The sequence below is a fragment of the Pelmatolapia mariae genome, unplaced genomic scaffold (assembly GCF_036321145.2).
Source record: "Pelmatolapia mariae isolate MD_Pm_ZW unplaced genomic scaffold, Pm_UMD_F_2 NODE_ptg000527l+_length_30930_cov_1, whole genome shotgun sequence".
NCBI classification, from domain to species: Eukaryota; Metazoa; Chordata; class Actinopteri; order Cichliformes; family Cichlidae; genus Pelmatolapia; species Pelmatolapia mariae.
Genome location: NW_027052212.1, coordinates 7,501 through 28,141, shown reverse-complemented (window position 1 = coordinate 28,141; position 20,641 = coordinate 7,501). Strand labels below are relative to the sequence as shown.

The 20,641-nt window shown below is 37.6% G+C and overlaps 2 protein-coding genes across 3 annotated transcripts in view; both read right to left on the bottom strand.

Annotated features, from left to right (window-relative positions):
* Window positions 1-3,297: 3,297 nt before the first annotated feature.
* Window positions 3,298-7,284, bottom strand: LOC134623283 (V-set domain containing T-cell activation inhibitor 1-like). 2 transcript variants are annotated; one of them, XM_063468433.1, is made up of 3 exons: window positions 7,186-7,284; window positions 5,819-6,166; window positions 3,298-3,326 (listed from the first exon to the last, which is right to left on the bottom strand). In XM_063468433.1, exons 1-3 carry the CDS (start codon window positions 7,241-7,243, stop codon window positions 3,322-3,324), a joined length of 411 nt encoding a protein of 136 aa, XP_063324503.1. In that variant the 5' UTR covers window positions 7,244-7,284; the 3' UTR covers window positions 3,298-3,321. The 2 variants fall into 2 exon arrangements, with proteins under 2 accessions (XP_063324503.1, XP_063324502.1); XM_063468432.1 differs by lacking the exon at window positions 3,298-3,326 and adding an exon at window positions 3,348-5,397.
* A 12,794-nt stretch (window positions 7,285-20,078) lies between these two features.
* The window catches only part of LOC134623281 (uncharacterized), a 5,606-nt gene continuing 5,043 nt past the window's right edge, over window positions 20,079-20,641 (bottom strand). The window contains exon 4 of the mRNA XM_063468431.1: window positions 20,079-20,641. This exon is cut by the window's right edge and continues 135 nt beyond it. Within this exon, the coding sequence (XP_063324501.1) occupies window positions 20,631-20,641 (11 nt within the window). The 3' untranslated portion in view covers window positions 20,079-20,630.

The window sequence follows — 20,641 nt, the reverse complement described above, 5'->3', positions numbered from 1 at the left end:
AAGTATGACACATAAGTTCAAACAGTCCTGCTGCTGTTGCTTCCATCCTAATTACAGATGTTAACTGTTTTGCTCCATGCTGGCTCGGGAGGGAGTTTCATTTTTCTAAAGATCACCAAAGCAGCACAGAAAAAAAGTGACAAAGCAGCTGCCAGTCCAGCATGTCCTCTGCTGACTCCATCTATCACTTCTCCTCCTGTCTGACCTGCAGGTGAGAAACAGGTGTCAGGTGTCAGCTGGTGGTGAGTGAAGAACAGAAGATAATGCAGAATTTCAGGTTTTCAGTCACTGAAACCCTGAAAACCAAATTTCACGATTTACATGTCCTCAGATCATCAGTTTGTTCCTGCGCTGAGTGACACACTGGGAATTTGGAGCAACAGTGGAAACTTAGAGCTCAGGTGGAAAAGCTGTGAGATGTTTCAAACACTGTGCATTTCAACAGGAGTTTAGTATAATGCTGCTTGTTATGTTTTCTGCAGATCAAAACAACAACAGCAGCAACAAGAAGCAAAGCAAGACCTATAAGACCAACTGCCATTCCAACAGATCCATCCATCCACTCCTCTCCTCCAGCCTCCTTCCCTCCATCCTCTGTGCCTCCTCCTGTCTGACCTGCAGGTGAGAAACAGGTGTGAGGTGTCAGCTGTCAGGTAGGTGATGAGTGAAGAACAGAACAGAATCCATTTCCTCTTCAAACTGCTGTCAGACATTATCTACTGCACTCTGATCACATCACTCAGACCAGCTGCTTTCTACAAAGTCTCATCAACAACATCTTTAGAAACAAACATCAACAACCAGGAAGCAGCTTCACCTCTGATCACACACACACTCAACTCTACTCACTCACCTGGAGGATCAACACTCAGGTGGATGTTGCTGATTAGCCTCATCAATTCTCCCGTTTTCTGGCCGACATGACACTTGTATGTTGCAGCATCATCAATTGTCACATCCTTCAGAATCAGAGACACGTAATTAATTATTTTTTTCTGGCATTTTTATTTATGTATTTACACTGGATCATCCCCACCTAAAAGTACTTGGTGGTTAATGGGTAGGGTACATTAGTCTTCATAATCACTAGCAAAAACAATGACGAATTATACATGCATGTGGGGGCCTGTTTTGAACTAACCACTAACAACATACAGCCCCACTCGAACTCCTTTTTCCTCAGTATCACAGCCACACCTCCACTATCACTTGACACTTTATGGGTTGTTTCATTTTGCTCATATTTTAAAGTTCAGGGGAATAACACAGAAATTCAGAGTGTTATTAAACTCATGCAACTGTTGCAATAAATGAAGCATGAAACAATGAAACACAGGCTCAACAACTATGAGGTGTTTTTTTGGGGGGAAGGGGGGGGGGATCTCTTAGAATATCTTATAATCTGTCCACTTTAACGTAACACTAGGTAACACTGTGTAATGTGGAGATCCCTGTTTGAGCCGGACCAGTCTAATCTGGCGGCAGCCAATCAAATGTTTTGCCTTTGCCCTGATACTTTCTGTACAAGTAAGGAAGTGTTAATCCGCAAGCTTCAGCAAAGGCTTATTTGTTTACTTGTCCTGCTCATTAGCTGTCCTCGTGGGTTCTGATGAAACAAAACAGCAACCGTGTGGGCAGTCAGCTGTTTTTATTTTGCAAGCAAAGTTCACATGAATCAAATGAGCTGCAGAGTTCCCACTTTTGCTTTGACTTTGTAATGACAAAAATAAACAAAAGAAAATAAAAAACGAAAACACACACACAAATAAATATATAATAAAATTGTTAGAAAGAAAACAACTTGTATTAAAAAAGTACAGATGATAACAGACATTTATGGATGTTTTTTTGTTGTTGTTTTACAAAATGCAGTCAGCAGTCAAACAGGACATCTAGTGTTTTAAAGGTTTGCTAAGTGCTGCAAAATTTACAAAGCTTGTTTCTTCCTTGATCATCTACCACCATCTTTATCGTCTCTAAAGTCTCCCATAGATCTGAATTCAGTATTTTCTGAGTGTCACGTTGCTATGCACTTGTTATTATGTGATCAAAAAGTTCTGAGAAAGATGTCAGAAACATTGCCTAAACATTTAGTCTATTTCACTTTCACAATTATGATCTCAAGCACCTCTGGACTTTTTTTTCAGAGCATCTACTTCTTTTAGAGCTTTCCCTGTAAGCCCCTATCTGACTGCTTACACTGAGCACTCTGCAATCTCACCTTTGACCTCAAAGTTCTGGAGAGAGAAAACACCATCTGCTCTTTCAAACTGCCCTGAATTTCATATGGAGAATTGGCGGACAGTGAAATTCGATTACATTACCGTATACATGCTCAGTGAACAAAAATAAATAAATAAATAAATGAATACAACAATGCTATAGAGTGATGAACAGTTTTTAAATCACTTAATTATGTCAAGGTAAGTGCAAAAAACCCAAACGAGATATCCACCAATTTTCAAATCTTACAACCTAATGTAGTGAAGGGAATGATTGTTTTTTATTACTAATCCACATTTAGAGATAAGTCCTTCCCACTCTTTGCAAATGATGATATTTCTCTTAATCCAATCCAGGAAATAGACAGGACACTTCCAGGTGATTGGCTCCAGCTGGATCAAAAGCATAAATACATAAACAGAAACACAAATAGAAATAAAACTATAGAGCTAAAGAGGTTAATAAAGAGTCAATTTCGTTGTCAAATTTATTTTATGCTCATACACCTGCCCATATTTTGTTTACATTTTTGACATAGCTTATGTTAACAGTTTCAAATCTTAATACTGATTCTGTGGTTACTTTGAAAAGACTTCCACAAGTCTTATGAACCTTACACCTGTACTGGTTCCAGTTTCTGTTTTTCACCTTAGAAGGAGTATCAGTTATATCCTTAGTTTTTCTGAATATCTGGTGGCAATGACCTGGATGTCAGACCAATAACTAATGATTATTGGTCATTAGTCATTATTATTTTTGCTTTGTCCTAATTCAAGCAAGCTACATTAGTTCCTGTTACAGGTCAAAAAGTGGAAATATGGGAACACTTTAGTCATTTTTAAAGGAAATATTTCTTAAAACTTTCTATTTCCTTTTTCTTAAATGTGGTGATTCATCTGACCATCATACAAATAAATAGATAAAACCCTTGCATTAAAACCACCAGACAAACCCTTTTGTTTTTTAGATGTGATGTATTATGGAGTCAGTTGAATTTCTATGATGAAATCAGATGTTGTAAACAACTTTGACACATACAGCTGAAATAAATAAACAGAAAGCAAAATGACTGCAGGAACATTTTTAATTTGAACTATTTTATACTATCAGAGAGTGCAGCAATTTATACACAAACACACAAACACACACAGACACAACAGTGACAATAAACAAGGAAAAGTAAAAATGAAGTTAGTTCACTGTTATATGTAAAATGTAAAGTATGAATCTAAGAAAAACAGCTGCATGAAAGTGTAACAACAATATGTTTGGGATATTAGGTCTCACATAAGATCTGTGACAGATGAATGAAAAGAAAATATATAAAATTATAGTTTATAAAAATATAGACTCACTGTCTCTCTCTCTCTCTCTCTCTCTCACACACACACACACACACACACATACACACACTTCTGGATGGTTTGCTTGGTATTAAGAACTATTTTCACTGAGAAACTAAAGGACGAGAAATGATTCATGGTGACAGTTGATTGTGGTCCATCAACACCAAAAAACAAGGAATTAAAACAAAAAAAAGGAAACATACAGAAAGCAGCAAGGTGTCAGGCTGACTGGCTGCAACAGATCCAAAGTTAAACAGAATACGCTTAAAGGCATAAAATAAAAATATAATGACGTGGGAATCAGTTTTACATGTTAACAGTGATTCTATTGCTATTTATAACAATTCATAAAAACAAAAAGTACCACACAAAGGATCTTTTTACATAAAGGTGGTGGTGGTGGGACTGATGAACAACGTAATCGTCCCTGTTCAAAAGTTTGAACATGCTTACTTAGGTGAAGAGCAGCCCCCCCACCTGCTCCCTGTTCTCAGAGCAACTTCATGCTCTGCACCAAACTGCTGACAGTAAATCACTAAAATACAAATCATTGGCACTTGCATCAATCACAAGGATTGACACCCCACATGTGTGCGTGTAATATTTTAGGAGAAAAAAAATCACGTGACCAATACAGCTGCACTGTGTGAGGTACCAAATTGAGAAGCGCAACTTTCGACTCATTTGCATTCGTGCTAAGCGGGAGATATTGTCTTTGGTGCTGTTTGTGTGGCTGGTGTATCATTTACTATACGATAGAACACTTTTAAGAAAAATGAAATTCTCCAGTCGGGGATCATTTTGATCTCATAACGCCAAACAAGTTCAGTGTGTCTCCTTTCCTGTTTCCACTTTGACTCAGCTGTCAAATTAGTTTTCTGAATAAATTTTTTAACATTTAAAAATTATTTCTTTTAATAAATTAAGATTATTAATTTTATTTTTAGATAAAAGAGTCAGCTCCCCTCAACTAGTACACAGGCACTCCCACTGTCACAAGCACTTTTGTGTCCTAAACAAACTTTCACTGTATTTTCAGGTTCTTTTTTTCAGTTTGTTTGGTTTTATTTTTGTAAATTCTACATTTGACATGCTGTGTTATTCAGTCATGTTATTTTGTTATAATCAAATTATAAAATTTTCTTTGATTCAGTACTTTATGATGAGCTGGTTATGTAAACAGGACCATTCATCACTCATTTGGTGTCTAGATGTTGGAATGAATAATTTTAGTTCAGTGGCTCTCCTCACTCTTTATCTGATTATTTTAAATCCGGCAGATGTCGCTACTGAGCGACACACCAACAAAGTGTTTACACAGGAAGGGAATGTACTACACCATGCTGCATCACCTACCCATCAGTACAGCAAGCTAAAACGCAGCACTAGCATGAGTTCTAATGATGGATGTTAAAATCGGCTTCCTGGATGTGTCGTGAGGTTGTGATGTTACACTGCTGTACACAGCACCTTTGTTAATCATCTTGCTAACAGGGTGTTTTAAGCCTTAGCTGTGATTAAAGGTTCAGAAAAGTGCAAAGCTGCACAACCTTTTTCAAATATTTACAACTTTATAGAACAGCAAAAGCCACAATCACTTAAGTAGAAACTGAGCAAAGTTTTCTCATCAGCTGGTAAAGGTTCATTTGCGAATTGACACTTGTGTAATTTATGTGTGGGTTTTCCTTTTGTGTTCTGCGGGGGATTATTATAATTAGAACTGCAATACATATCATAACTGCAACAGTAACTGACACAGCAAGTATAAGTGGGAGAGACTTATTCATGTTTTTTCCATCCTCTTCTTCTCCACCCTTGATGATTTCATCTGTAAACCAAGCAGGACAGAAACACCTGTGAGAACTCTGCTACTGACTGTACTGTCAATATTTCTTGTTTTATATTTTAAAACATATTTAACAGTCAGTAGACATGATATCACAACTGCTGGCAGTGATCTGGATGATATGAAGCAATAACTAATGACTGTTAATCAAGTGACTACAGATACAATCACTGGAGAGCATCCATGTGATCATTTTTCATACCATTTTCAGCAACTAACAGGAAGGGGATGAAAAAACTTCAGTATTAGCTCACATTGAGTGCAAAGACTCTTACTTTTATTCGCTTTCCAACTGATGCACGTGTATCAAGTAAAACACCTTTCAAAATAAAAGAAGAGAAGCAAAGCTCTTCCATAAACAGCTGTGCTCTAAAAGCTGTAAGTCGAACCTCTAAAAACTCACCTGAGTCTGTGACTTTGAGGTTGATGGAGTTCACAACCTCATGAACCACTCTTCCCTTGGTCGTGGTTGTAATCTCACAGCTGTATGTTCCTGTATCGTTAATGCTGACGTTCCTCAGAATCACAGAAACATCTCCATCTTTCATCGATCGATCTTTCAGCACCACTCTGCCTCTAAAGGATTCATGCTGGTAGTTTTCATACAAACGATGGTTTTGGAAGAAGAACACATAACTCTCTGAGTTGAACTCAGGTTTGCTCCACTCTAACAGGGTGATATTTAAACCTCTGGGACCCTGACAGTGTAGAGTGACATTTTGCCCAGACCTCACTTTGACCTCTGTGTGATCTAAACACAAAGAGAAAAGAAAAAGAAAGCAAATATTAATAATGTGCTATACTGTCTATCTTGGACATTTTATTATTATGTATGTATTTATTTATTAAACAAGGTTTTAGCCCTTATGCCCTCTTATAGTAGTTTTCTACATTTTTTCCAAACTTTTTTGGAATTTTTGAAATCCAGTGTCTTTTTCGCACACTTTTGACACCTTTGAGGCCAAAAATGTACAAGCACAAAATCAGCCATAAACAATGGTTTTCAGCTATTTTTATAATAATAATTCACTTAACTTGAGGATATATCAAAATGATCAAACATTAAATCGTGATTTTGAGCCTTTAAATGCCAGTCTAAACATAAGAATTAATAATCGTTTATTATTAACCCCACAAAAAAAATTTGACCTGGATGTCAGACCAATAACATCCAAAATTGTTTTCCTTGTAATAGTATGGGGGATGGCGCATTGGTGGTTATTAGTGTCTTGGACACGTGAAAGATCAGCAACAAAACTGATTCGATTGCATTACTTTTATGTAGTGCCAGATTATCTCTGTCTGTGTGTGAGTGAGCTCAAGTAACTCGTTATAACCAAAAATGAAGCAAAATGATCAGAAAACGTCACACAAGATTTACTAACAAACACACACACACTTTGTGGATGTCTTTGTTATCTGGCAGGAGTGACGAGAGAGAACCAGAGTACAACATGTTCCTGCTGGGACGCCCCTGCAGAAACTGTATAAATAACCTGCAAAGTTTCGCTTTCATTCTGTGCACAGGAGTCTTACTTTCCCTGCAGAGTGCAGAGTGCAATTTTTCACCATGTTACTATCAAATATGATCACTTTACCCACCAACAATTTATGACAAATATTTAAAAAATACGTTTTTTTTTCTAAACTCTAAGCTTACATTTTACTCCATCTGTGGTGTCAAAACAAATGCACCAGCTGCTGCACTGCTGTTATGTACATTGTGGAAAGCCTGCCAGTTTATCTTACCGCTAGTAATATGAAACGTACCTTCTAATGCAGAAGTCACAAAGAATGCAAAGGAGAGGAAAACCACAAAAGACGACATTTCTGCAAGAAAATAAACGATGTTCGAGTTGGGCAAGCCGTTTGTTTTGGTTGGAGGCGGGGTTCCTGTTTTTGAACAGGAACTCAGCCACGTAGCCCTAAGCGTGACATCTCAGTTTTATTTTATTTTATTTTTTTTTTAACTTTAGTGTTGCACTAAACGTGAACGATATACTACCGTTTTGCCTATTCATCCCCCCTGAAGAGTTTAGAGTAAGTGTTTAGTGAAGGCTGGAATAATTGTAGGTCAAAATTAAGATAATCTTAAATCAAGCTACAAAGCCTGCTTTTAACAGTTATAATTAATAATTAGATATAATTATTGGCAGCAATTAATTGTTAATGAAAATAGATGCGGCACTATTTTATGTCTACCTTCTCACTGCAGCTCTGTTAGTTCAACAAAATACACAACCAGTATTATTAAGGACCATAGATTAAACACACTGACTCAGTGTAAGCTTGGTGAGCTTACTGGACGAAGAGTGTGTAGTGATTACATTTTAGGTGCAGAGATGTTTTTTTTTATGTAGAGACCTTATTCATGGAAACGTCACATATATGCTGTTCTTAACACATATCTCAGTAAATGGAAAACGGAGCTGCTTCTGCATGTGGAGATGCAGATGACTACCAGATGTTTATCAGCTCTAAATAAACTTTAGTCATGAAGAATTTCATTTACGGAAACGACGTTTATATTCTGTTTCCGCAACATAAAAACAAGACGTTGCACGTGCGGTGCTACGCTGCTTTGCTCACAGAAAAGACGCCACTTGGCGCGTCATTTGAATCTTCTTCCAGTTAGCAGACATTATCAGAGAGTCATGCGAAAGGGCTCTATGAAGATTATAAACAATACAACGAAAAAGAGGGTTCTCTTATATACTTCATGTATCAATTTATAACAAAATATCCACCACTTTTTTTTTTTATTTTGCCACTCGCTTTCTATACATCCACATACGCGCGCGCACACACACGTCTGTCTGACTGACTGACGAGTAGGGAGGGAGATATTCAACAGGCTTTCTGTCATGTGCTGCAAACCACTGTCTGACCAGATGTGAGTAGTGAAAAGGGACATTATCCCACACAACAACATATTTGTTGAGTTGACCTCCACCCCTCTCATTCTCAGGGACTATGGCATGAGAGAAATTGTTCAATTTTGGGGACAGGAAAAAATAATGAATAAAAATAATGAATAAAAGTATAACATTTGCTTGACAGCATTTGAAAGTTAATTCACCAATTTTGTATGTAATAACTCAAGCAATGAAATACAGACTATACGTTTTATTGGGAACGACTATTTAGCATCCAAAAGTATAGTTCATTTTGACTAACATGACATAAGCAAATGATAATGTTGTCGATGGCAAAGAATTGTATGAAAGCAACTGATACATGTCCAAGAGCATTTGCAATTTGTTCAGAGGAAGAAGAAATTGCTACTATGATGTGTACAAATGACTAAATGTTGTGGAGGTTGCACTAATGGTTTTGAGAATTTTCATTTTGATCTAAAAAAAGCACTAAAGCGACTGAGAAAAACTGTAAATAAAGGAAAGTCACTGCGTGACAAGCGGCCAGGCACATCACATTTACTCACATAAATGTATTACTCCCACATAACACATCAAATGAGGCTGCAAGTCCTTTCACTGGAAAAGTACTGTTATGACAGTACTAGAGTTCACCTGATTCACTATAGCTTACAATTGCACATATACTCTGTTCAACAGCATTCTGATTACACATGAGTTATTACATTAAAGGAAACAAACCTTGTGCCACTGTCACCCAGGTACACAGAGTGAACATACATTTCTTTCTGCTTACTTCTCACTTTTACTGTGTCGTCAAACCCAAGTTACCACTGAGCCTTTTTGTTTTTGTGGGATTACAGAAAAAAATTAATACAATGAAATAAACACCCTACTGATATTTTAATTCTTTCAGTTTGTACTTGTCACTTTAATACACCACCCGATCAGGGTTTTAATAGTTTTGCAATTTTCATTAGTTTTTATTTTTATTTAGTTTTGACTTCAGATTTTCAATTTTATATTAGTTTTAATTAGTTTTTACCAATTGTTTGCTAGTTTAGTTTAGTTTTTATTTTTTTGAAAATCCTTAGTTTCAGTTTAGTTTTGATTAGTTTCAGTTATAGTTTTAGTTGTGTTTGCAATAAAGTGTAACAAAATCCCAGTTTCATCATATCAGTCATTCTCTTCTGCTTATCCTTGGGTATGTTCCTATTCCAGCTACCATACCCTGCACCCTGCACAGGTCGCCTGTCTGTCGCAGGGCTAACACACAGAGACAGACAACTCACATTCCCACCTATGGGTTCTTTAAATAAATAAATAAAGGCAGATGAACAACCGTTGATACCAGGCAACTATAAAATGTATATCTTGGCCCCAATGAGACTATTAACTCTTGCAGCAACGGGTGTTAAGGCAATTGACTCACACAGTTGTGTAGATATCCCAGTCCTGCTGTCTCGGGATGCATCACGCTGCCTTGCCTGGTGTTAGCTTCTGTTTCTGGGGATGAGGGTTGGGCGTGCTCCCTTACCTTCTCCAGGTAAGCTAGGTTAGCCTTCTTGTGTGAACTTTTCAAGTGCACTTTAAGGTTTGTGGGATTTTTTTCCCTTTAGAAATGTCCCTCATAATTTGTCTCGTTCCACCACAAGACACTTGCTTTATCCAAAACACAGTCATATTCAAAGTAATCCCAAATTGGAAGCTGGCGCTTTCTCCAGACTTTTCCTGACATGATTCTGCGCGTGGACGGAGCAGCAACACAGACGACTCGACTAACGTACTGCTACCTGCTGGCATAATGAGACACAGCAAGAAAAAAACCTGGAAACTAAACTTCTTTTTCACCCTTGACTATTGTATGACACGCACACATCAACGAAAACTAAACACATTTTTGCTATAAATTCAGTTAATTTTAGTTAGTTTTGTGAACACTCATTACAGTTTTAGTTAGTTTTCCTTTTTTTGTTTTCCTTTTTATTTCCGTTAACGAAAATGTTTTTTTGACTTCTAGTTTTCGTTATTTCGTTTGTTTTCGTTAACGATAATAACCTTGCACCCGATTCACATTTTAGATACTTTTTTTCCCTTCATTTTTCTAGAAGTGCTGCAGAGAAACCACAGAGCCCCCAAACTTTACTACTCAGAGGAAGGAGGAGGGTTCAAGTGCTACAGTGGAACAAAAAGGTCTCAGATCTGTGTGACACGATGGGACAAACACCTCTTCTGTGGCCGCTCTGTAAGTACCACATGCTCTTTTTAAAATCTCAGTATGTAATATGTATATTTAAGGTATTCTGGTTGAGAGTGGCAGTGAGTTGGAGTCACAGGTATTTGCTTTTACTTTAGACTTAAAACCTGTGTTAATAACAAAAGGAAAAATGGTGTAACAGTAAATGTGATTGCACAGTATAAAAGGAAGTACAGGTGAATGCCTCAGGTGCTGTAATCCAGCTGTTTTTGTGTTAAACAGGAGGTTTTAACAGCTTCACAGTTTCACTTCACTAAATTAGTTAAAAACTCAGATTTAGTGGTCGATGGTGCAGATAAACTATGGTGGTGTTAAACTGCATCCTCACCTCCCCCTACAGAGCACATCCTGTTTATCAATCTGAGACTCAGCTCAAGGGCACTGCCCCACAGGTCGAGTAGTGGATATTTAGCATTTAAACCAAAAACACGTGAAAATCTATCGACTCTTTATCTCTTGGGCTTTCCTTTCAGTCCTGATGTCGCTGCTCTGCTGTGCAACAAACCACGGTGAGGAAACATTTTTTTAATGACAAATAAAAGAACATAAAACAGGCCTACAATTGTAACTGAGCCACAAGTAACAGGAAGTAGCACAACAATTGAGACAGATTAGGTTTAATATGTGTCTTTGAGAAATTAAACGAACCTATAAAATTATGATGATTCTTTAAAAAAAATGTCCTGACGCAATAATGACGGATTTTAAAAAATAAATGTGAAGGCATTAGTACCATAGTCTCTAAATATCAGTTTATTGTTTTAATATCAGTAGAAGGGGGCAGGTTTTTAAACATAAAGTGATATAATGTTAAAATAAGAGGATTTAGGAGTGGATGATAACCAGCATGTGCACTGTTTAACAAGGCTTTCTTGGTGCTGTAACACACAATCAGCATCAGCCAGCAGATGTTTATGTTACAGCTGGGCCTTTTGAAGGGCCATATGTGATCATAGATAAGCAGAGACACCCCATGCAAATTATAGTCAAACAAAAAAAAGAGGGAAAAGCTAAATTGGCACTTTTAAGATGAAGATGAACTGAGGAGCTGCAACATAACAAAATGTACCTGCCAGCACCTCTAAAGCTTTATTTTATGATACCTGTGCACGAGTTACACTCCTGGATCATCTTCTGCCTGCACCTTAAATACACCAACAAAGATTCTCTTGGTTTTCAACAAATGTATGTTTTCTTTGTGACAAAGTTATTCCTCATGTTTGGCTTTGTTGTAATAATTTCTCTCACAGCTCATCTGACTGTGAGTCCCAGCAGCTCTCAGTTCTTTATAAGAGGCTTTGTGTCTCTGAGCTGTGAGGAGGACGACAGCTCTGCTGGATGGACTCTGAGGAGAAACACAAGCAGAGACACCAGGACTCAGTGTGGAGATGGGTTTGGAGAATCAGCTGGTTCTTCCTGTACCTTCAACCACATCGTCTTAGTAGACAGTGGAGTTTACTGGTGTGAGTCCAGAGAGGGTCCCATCAGTAACATGGTTAACCTGACAGTCACTGGTAAGCTGAGTGTGTGGAGTTAGTGTTGATGAAGCTGTGTGTAAATGGATGAAATGCTGTAGTTTGTCTCTGTGTTGAGGTGGATCAGTGATCCTGCAGAGTCCTGTCCTCCCTGTGATGGAGGGAGATGACGTCACTCTGCTCTGTAAAACAAAGACCACTCCCTCCAACCTCCCAGCTGCTTTCTATAAAGATGGCTCCCTCATCAGGAAGCAGCCTACAGGTCACATGACCATCCAGCATGTTTCCAGGTCTGATGAAGGCCTCTACAAGTGTGACATCAGCGGTCATGGAGAGTCTTCATCCAGCTGGATCACTGTCACAGGTGAGGAGCTTCTGTTTCTTTTACAGATTTTAGGTCCAAAGAGACTCAAAGTGACCACAACGATTTGTATTTCTTAGTAGATGCAGGTTCTCCCACCTCTCCTCCTCCATCAGCCTCCACTGCCTCCCTCTCCTCCTCGTTTTCCTCTCCTCCTCAGCACTCATCTGTTCCTCTCTCCGTGCTGTTCTCTGTTCCCTCCATTTTTGGGCTGCTGCTGCTGTTGGTTTTACTGGTTGTACTCGTGAGACGATGTGTAAAGAGAAAACCTGAAGGTAAGAGTCACATTCTGCTCACCCTTAACTATTATACTAATTTTGAAAGACAGATCACCTAAAACGCAGTCTACCAAAATCACAATTTTTCTCCGTTGAGTTTTGACACATTGAGCATCGTCTCTACAGCCCATAACCCCAACAGTGGGCAACTCAAACAGCACTGCAGACCTAACACATGTAGGTGTGATTATGGGGAGAACTGTTCCTGTAAAAACTATTACATGATGCACAGCATGTGCAGTTTTCACACTTCTGTCTTTGTGAGGACAAATTTGAGCCACAGAGAGTTAAATTACAGTTTTTCTCAGTTGCTTTGGTGCATTTCTCACAACAGAATTACACTTTGCACAACAGTTAGTTCAACCTCCACAACATGTAGTCGTTTTGGCACAACCTTGTGGCGGTTTCATGTTCATTTCGTCAAAAGGCAAATGCCTTTGGACATGAAGCAGTTGAGTAAGTACAAATATCTAAAGAATGGTCACTTTTGACTTGCTATTCATCACTATCTCCTTGCTTTCATCATGAATGTCACAATTATTTATACTTGTACCGGCTGAATAGTCATTGTCGATACAACTAATAGTCTTCATTTCATTGCTTGTGTCAGTGCACTCAAAATTGTTGAACATCTTGTCAAACAATTTGTACACCCATTTTGAAAACCCTATTTTAAGGAGTTTCCATGAAAATCTCCATAAATTACTTTTCTCAGGTAAACCTTATCTCACACTAATGAAAATTGGTGTGTGTTACTCTTACTTGCAACCAATGAAAAGCCTCTTCTACCCAGTCACAGGTGAATTGCGTTACAGTATCCCCTACCCTACAAGTATATATATAATGTAAACCAACAGACAGGATTGGCATGAGGTGCATATTGAATCTACAAAACTGGACGCTCTTTATAGGGACCTAATCCCACAAAATGAAAGGGATGATCCTGGTGACAATCGGACAATGTATGTAGTGGTTTGGGATAATGTTAGCTTCCATCACTCTGCTGTAGTCAGGCAGTGGTTTGCAGCACACGACAGGATGCTTATGGAGTTTCTTCCTCCTCACACTCCATTCCTAAATCCAATTGAGGAGTTTTTCTCTTCCTGGAGGTGGAAGGTATATGACAGGCATCCACATACCCAAATGACCCTGCTAGCAGCTATGGATGCAGCTTGTGATGACATCACAGCAGAGTCCTGCAGAGGGTGGATTCGACACTCCAGAAGATACTTTCCCCGATGCATCGATAGAGCTGACATTCGCTGTGATGTTGATGAAAATATGTGGGCAGACAGACGGGAGCGTCTAGATATCAATGGTTGATATGCAGCAGTGTCTGTTTTTCAGGGTTTTTTTTGTTTCATAACTACTGCAGTAAGGTTTACTGTCTAAGTGAGTTTATGTTTGCTGTAAAATGTTTGATTTACTGTATTTCCCCAGTTGCACAATGCTGTGCACAGTTTCAATTGAATATTATCAAGAGTGCATATGAAGTGTCTTGATTTTCCTTTACAATTTATGGTTTTCAACATGCCATGCATGCTGTCCAGACTTGACATGTCATTGGGAAGCACCTACAAAGAAATCCGTCACAATGAGAACATGTTCAAACCATTTGATTTTGTGACCAAAGGTGCTGGTGTAATGACTTGTAATTGTGACAGCCCTGACACTTTGATTGATATAAGTACTTGCTTTTGATGAATATATTATCTGTTTTGATGAAGGGACTTGCTTTTGCAAGTTATCCACCATGTTTTGCAGTTTGCACTAATTGTTTTGAGAAAAGCCTTAGTAGTGGTGCAGAGATCAATTCTGTTGTGAGAAATGCACCAAAGCAACTGAGAAAAACTGTAAGGTCATTACAGTGCATCTAAATGCTATATTTGTGCATCACATACTTAAGTTAGTTCAGTTAGTTTTTTCCTGTGTCTGAATTGAGATGCTGTGTGTGAGATTTTGTGGTCAGAGTGTCAATGCAAGCAAAGCTCTTCTGCCATTCAGTTTCCTGTTTTCTGGAAGAACAAAACTAACCTTTACTTGTTGTTTCACCACAGAACTCCAAAAGATAGAAAGAGTTCTGCTTTTTTTTTGCATCACCCTACTTTACTTTCCATGTTTATATAATTATATAAAATATAAATATATATATTAAATGTATAATTAACCGCCTTATAAATATTAATATTCCAAATGATGAAACAACAGCAGTACCAGTTCTATTGTTTCCATTTGCTTTTCAGAGAGAGATCCTGGTGACACCTGCTTATCAGGGAGAAAAGTATCAGCAGATGACCGTAATGTTTGGAGTTTTTAATAAATATGTGTTGGTTCAGACACAGGGTTTTAATAGTTTTGCAATTTTCATTAGTTTTTATTTTTATTTAGTTTTGACTTCAGATTTTCAATTTTATATTAGTTTTAATTAGTTTTTACCAATTGTTTGCTAGTTTAGTTTAGTTTTTATTTTTTTGAAAATCCTTAGTTTCAGTTTAGTTTTGATTAGTTTCAGTTATAGTTTTAGTTGTGTTTGCAATAAAGTGTAACAAAATCCCAGTTTCATCATATCAGTCATGCTCTTCTGCTTATCCTTGGGTATGTTCCTATTCCAGCTACCATACCCTGCACCCTGGACAGGTCGCCTGTCTGTCGCAGGGCTAACACGCAGAGACAGACAACTCACATTCCCGCCTATGGGTTCTTTAAATAAATAAATAAAGGCAGATGAACAACCGTTGATACCAGGCAACTATAAAATGTATATCTTGGCCCCAATGAGACTATTAACTCTTGCAGCAACGGGTGTTAAGGCAATTGACTCACACAGTTGTGTAGATATCCCAGTCCTGTTGTCTCGGGATGCATCACGCTGCCTTGCCTGGTGTTAGCTTCTGTTTCTGGGGATGAGGTTTGGGCGTGCTCCCTTACCTTCTCCAGGTAAGCTAGGTTAGCCTTCTTGTGTGAGCTTTTCAAGTGCACTTTAAGGTTTGTGGGATTTTTTTTTCCCTTTAGAAATGTCCCTCATAATTTGTCTCGTTCCACTACAAGACACTTGCTTAATCCAAAACACAGTCATATTCAAAGTAATCCCAAATTGGACTCTGGCGCTTTCTCCCGACTTTTCCTGACATGATTCTGCGCGTGGACGGAGCAGCGACACAGACGACTCGACTAACGTACTGCCACCTGCTGGCATAATGAGACACAGCAAAAAAATCCTGGAAACTAAACTTCTTTTTTACCCTTGACTATTGTATGACACGCACACATCAACGAAAACTAAACACATTTTTGCTATAAATTCAGTTAATTTTAGTTAGTTTTGTGAACACTCATTACAGTTTTAGTTAGTTTTCCTTTTTTTGTTTTCCTTTTTATTTCCGTTAACGAAAATGTTTTTTCACTTCTAGTTTTCGTTATTTCGTTTGTTTTCGTTAACGATAATAACCTTGTTCAGACATTGGTGTTTGATCAGGTCAATATTTTCAGTACTGTCAAAGCTTCAGTTTATGGACAAATCCTGTGTTTATGAACTACAAGTCACTGTGCGGAAGAAGAAGTAGCAGCTTTGTTACAGTCTAGTTTCTGTATTATTATTATTATTATTATTATTATTATTATTATCATTGTTATTATAGGACTCATTATTAACTCATTTATAAATATCTTCTGACTGATGAAGCAGTAGTAGTTACAGTTTTGCTAATATTAGAAAATCTTTGCATTTGATTTTGCAGAGAGAGATCCTGCAGCAGCTGTCACTTACTCATTAGTGAGAAAAACAACAGCAGAAGGCCAACATGGATCAAAGATGATGAGAGGTACAGGTCAACTTTCCTGTTAGATAATCATGTGTTAGATGCATTGTGATAACATTTGGTTCAGATTTTGGAGATTCTTGCAGGATGGACTGCAGGTCATCCTCTAATTGTTTTAACATCATTTCATCATATTCAGTTCTTTGTCTGTGTTCGTGGATTTCATGCTAGCACATTAAAGTGAGATCATTGTTTTTTTATAAGAAAAACACACTGGACTAAAAGGCGGAGATTTAGTTGGATTAAAAATTAGTTTAAAATATTTTAGTCCACTGCACATGCTCAGCACAGAAATCAAACTTTATTTAGGGAGTTTTTCAAAAGATAAAACTTCATATTATTAAAAAAACCCTTATTTGCATTTAGAGGTGACCTCTCAACAGTCGGACAGAACCTCAGGATTTCCTTATTAAATTAAGCAGCACAGGCAGTACAAAGCACACAGCAGAGGGACCCAAAGGAAATCAGAATATTTATAAAGAAATACAATTAGTGCAGAAAGCTGGAAAACACTGAGGCCCATGCACAGCTGTGTTAAAGAAGTTGAACCAGAGACTTCACTCTGAGCTCAGAGCCAGAAACGTCTTTTATTTGTCACGTTAAAGCGGAGTTATTCAGCTTATTACCGGCTCCGCGTTTTCATCTTGAAAAAATAACCTTTGGCGTAGAGCAGGGGTCCAAGGGCCGGTGTCCCTGCAGGTTTTAGATGTGTCCTTGATCCATCACAGCTGATTTAAATGGATAAATTACCTTCTCAACATGTCTTGAAGTTCTCCAGAGGCCTGGTAATTAACTAATCATCTGATTCAGGTGTGTTGACCCAGGGTGAGATCTAAAACCTGCAGGGATACCGGCCCTCGTGGACTGGGATTGGGGACCCCTGGCGTAGAGCCTTGTGTAATTGTCGTCAGGCTGTCAGATACAAATTTATTGTTCGTAATTTTATTTTAAATTAGTTTCAGAGGTTTGCAAGTTTGTTTCCTTTACAAGATGCAGTGTGTCAAAGTGTTACATTGTTTTGACACATGAGCAATTCTGTGGTCATTAAGCTTCCTGTTTTGAGAACTAAGTAGAGTTGTTAAAGTTCCTTCAGTTTAAAGCTTGGATATGTCTCTGTACTTTTCAACTCTAATTTAAAGATAAAAATTTTATTAAAGATTTATTTCATCCTAAAATAAAAAGTTCTATCAGTTACATGACTTTCTCTTGTTTTGTAGTCCGTGATCCAGCTGCAGTTTATTCTTCAGTGCACAGAACAGATGACGTCAGCTATGGAGAAATCACCATCAGGACAAACAGCAGACAGAGAGGTACAGTTCTTCGATGTTGACTTCAAAATCTCCCTCACGTATAGAAAAATTCCAAACCTAAATTGAAATTTTAAAAAGCTCAGATCTCAGCCTGCAGAAGCAGACTCAGTGAAAAGCACCATTAGTTCCTCTGCACTGTGGAGGGATTAACCTGGTGAGAGGAAGGTGGTTATCAGCTCCACATGTCAGACAGGTCTAATACAAAGGAAGAGAAAACTATATTAGAAGGATATGATATGAAGAGATTAAACACACAACAGCTGGAGAGAAATCAGGGTTTGTGTGTGAGATAGAAAGCATATGATCTAAATATAGTATGAAAAAATGTTCTTTAAATATAAATTGGTGTGAATATATGATTTTTTTTCGCATTTTGAAATCTGAGGCAATGTTGAACATGAAAATGTCATGTACTATTAAATATATAAGCCTTAAATTTTAGCTGGCCTTTCTTACTATAAAAGTGAATCGGGATCTGTTGGGTTAGATACATCAAAATGCCTACAGGCTGGTTAAATCATGAAAAAAAAAAACATTCAAGCAGTCCTGCAAAATCACATATTTGAGCATGCACTAATTATAAAAACTTTATGGTGCAAAAGACAAATAGTGAAAATTTCTGTATAATATGTAATTTTACAGTATTTCAAAATAAATCACATGGAATACTTTTTAACACAAACAAAAAAAAGAAAATGCTTTTCTTATTACACTTTTGTGCCAGATTCAGCAAATGTAACCTTAATAATTGTACTTTAATCATCACTTTTTTTTTTTTTTTTTTTGCATTTTCGAGGACTGAAAATTTCAGTAAAGTTTAAAATATGCTAAGATGCATGAAAAACACAACAATGTAAATTTTTTCTAACATAAAAAAACAGCAAAACAATTAAGAGTTATGAAAAAAGGATTAGTAGCTTATTTCATGTGACTCTTGCAAAGCCAGGTGGTTGTGTCCACATGGTGCAATCGATTGTCTGACACAAGACACTGCCCCTCACCTCCAAATCCAACCTAATCCTAATACCACAGCTTCTACAGGTAAGGAGGAATCAGGCAGTCTGCAAACTGACTGCTAGACTGAATGCTGAAAAAAAATTTACAATTACAATACACATATGCTTTTAATGCCTTTTAAATATTATATTTTTACAATTTTACAAACTGTGGACCATGAAATTTAAATAATAAGCAGAAGGTCTATAAAAAATTTATCATGAAATTAGTCAGAAAAGAGGTGAAAATACAAGAAATCCTTTTGTAAGTTAGCAGAGTTATCAGTGCAACAACTCGAAAGATCTGATTACAGCTACGAATAAATATTTATACATATAGTAATTGCAGAAATCCTGAAATTCACTGTCTTATACAGTGTATAAGACAGTGTTATTTTTATTCTTTCACCTGCAGTGTTAAACTCCTCCTGCTCACGTGACTCTGTGGATATCCCCTCTGTAATAAACAGAGCCGGTGCAGGTTTTTCTCATGTTTTCCTCCAGACATCTAAACTTTCTCTAATCTGTGTGTTTGTGTTCAGATCTTCCACCAGAGCCAGCAGTCATCTACTCCTCACTGAAGCTGACCCTCACACCTTCACCGCAGTGTAACCAGTCTGTGCAGTGACGTCCAGCTGGCTGTTAATATTATTTATTTAATCATATACTGTGTGTTTACAGTCGTACAGCTGCACTGAACCAGTTCGAATGTAGAGCTCAGGATGAAGTGCAAAGTGTTTTTTCTAAAATAAAGTGCCTTAAATATAACACAGTCACTGAATACACCTGTGAAACATTTGAGATTCAAAAACGAAGACTGTTTTCTTACCTAAAGCAGAGCTAACAGACTTCAGCCTGCATGTTTGTGCCTGAAGAGCTCATCTTTGAAAACAGCTGCAGTCTCAGATGTTAACAGTGGATTTCAGGTGTTATTGTTATTACCATGGCTGTTACTGTTATTATTGCTACTATTGTTGCTCTAAATGTTGTTAATTTTATTTCTTTGGTAGTTAATGTTGTTACTGTTACCTACTCGAATCAACTTGCAATGGCTCACCAGGGTTTTCCTTTAGGTAATACTACCTGGTACTAGACCCTAAAATAATACCTGCTCAGCCTGGGTTCATGTGACATTGTCAGACAGCATATCTCATATTTGCTGGTCAACAGTGTCACTCAGTGAGCCATGAGAGTGTCTCTTTCACAAAAATCAATTTTGAAACCTTATAAAGGGGAAAATGGTGACAAAAACCAGCACTGTAGCCCTCAAGTCTGACAAAAAGCCACAGACCATTCTCAGTTCAGTTTCAGTTTTATTTGTCATATTGTCAAGAGATGTACTCTAAGACACTTCTTCAGACTCGCGCTCTGCCACTGCCCTGGTCTTTATTTATACACAAGAAGAGTAATACAACAGTGAATACGTTTGTTCAGTGGAATGTTGATGCGTGAGCATGTGCGGATATGTGTGTGTGTGTGTGTGTGTGTGCCAGGAGAGGCTCCTCTACCTGGTACAAAGTGAAACTGCTTATTAAGCTCTTATCTAGCAGGTACTGCTCCTTCCCTGCATGATAACAAGTCACAGTGAATCATAACAGTCTGAGTTATAAAGAGGTCATCATTCAGTATTCTATCATATGCAAACTTATATTATTAAAAGATTATACTGACAATTTTCTATTGACACATATGCAAGTAAGCACAGGGTCTACATTGCAATGAAATGTATTTGACGAGCAGAAGACAGTCACTCAGCAGTACAGTACAGTAAAAGATAGTAAAAAAAAAACCCCAACAAAATATGTATAAAATATAGTGAAAAATACAGTAAAAAATGTTAATAGACTAAATATCTT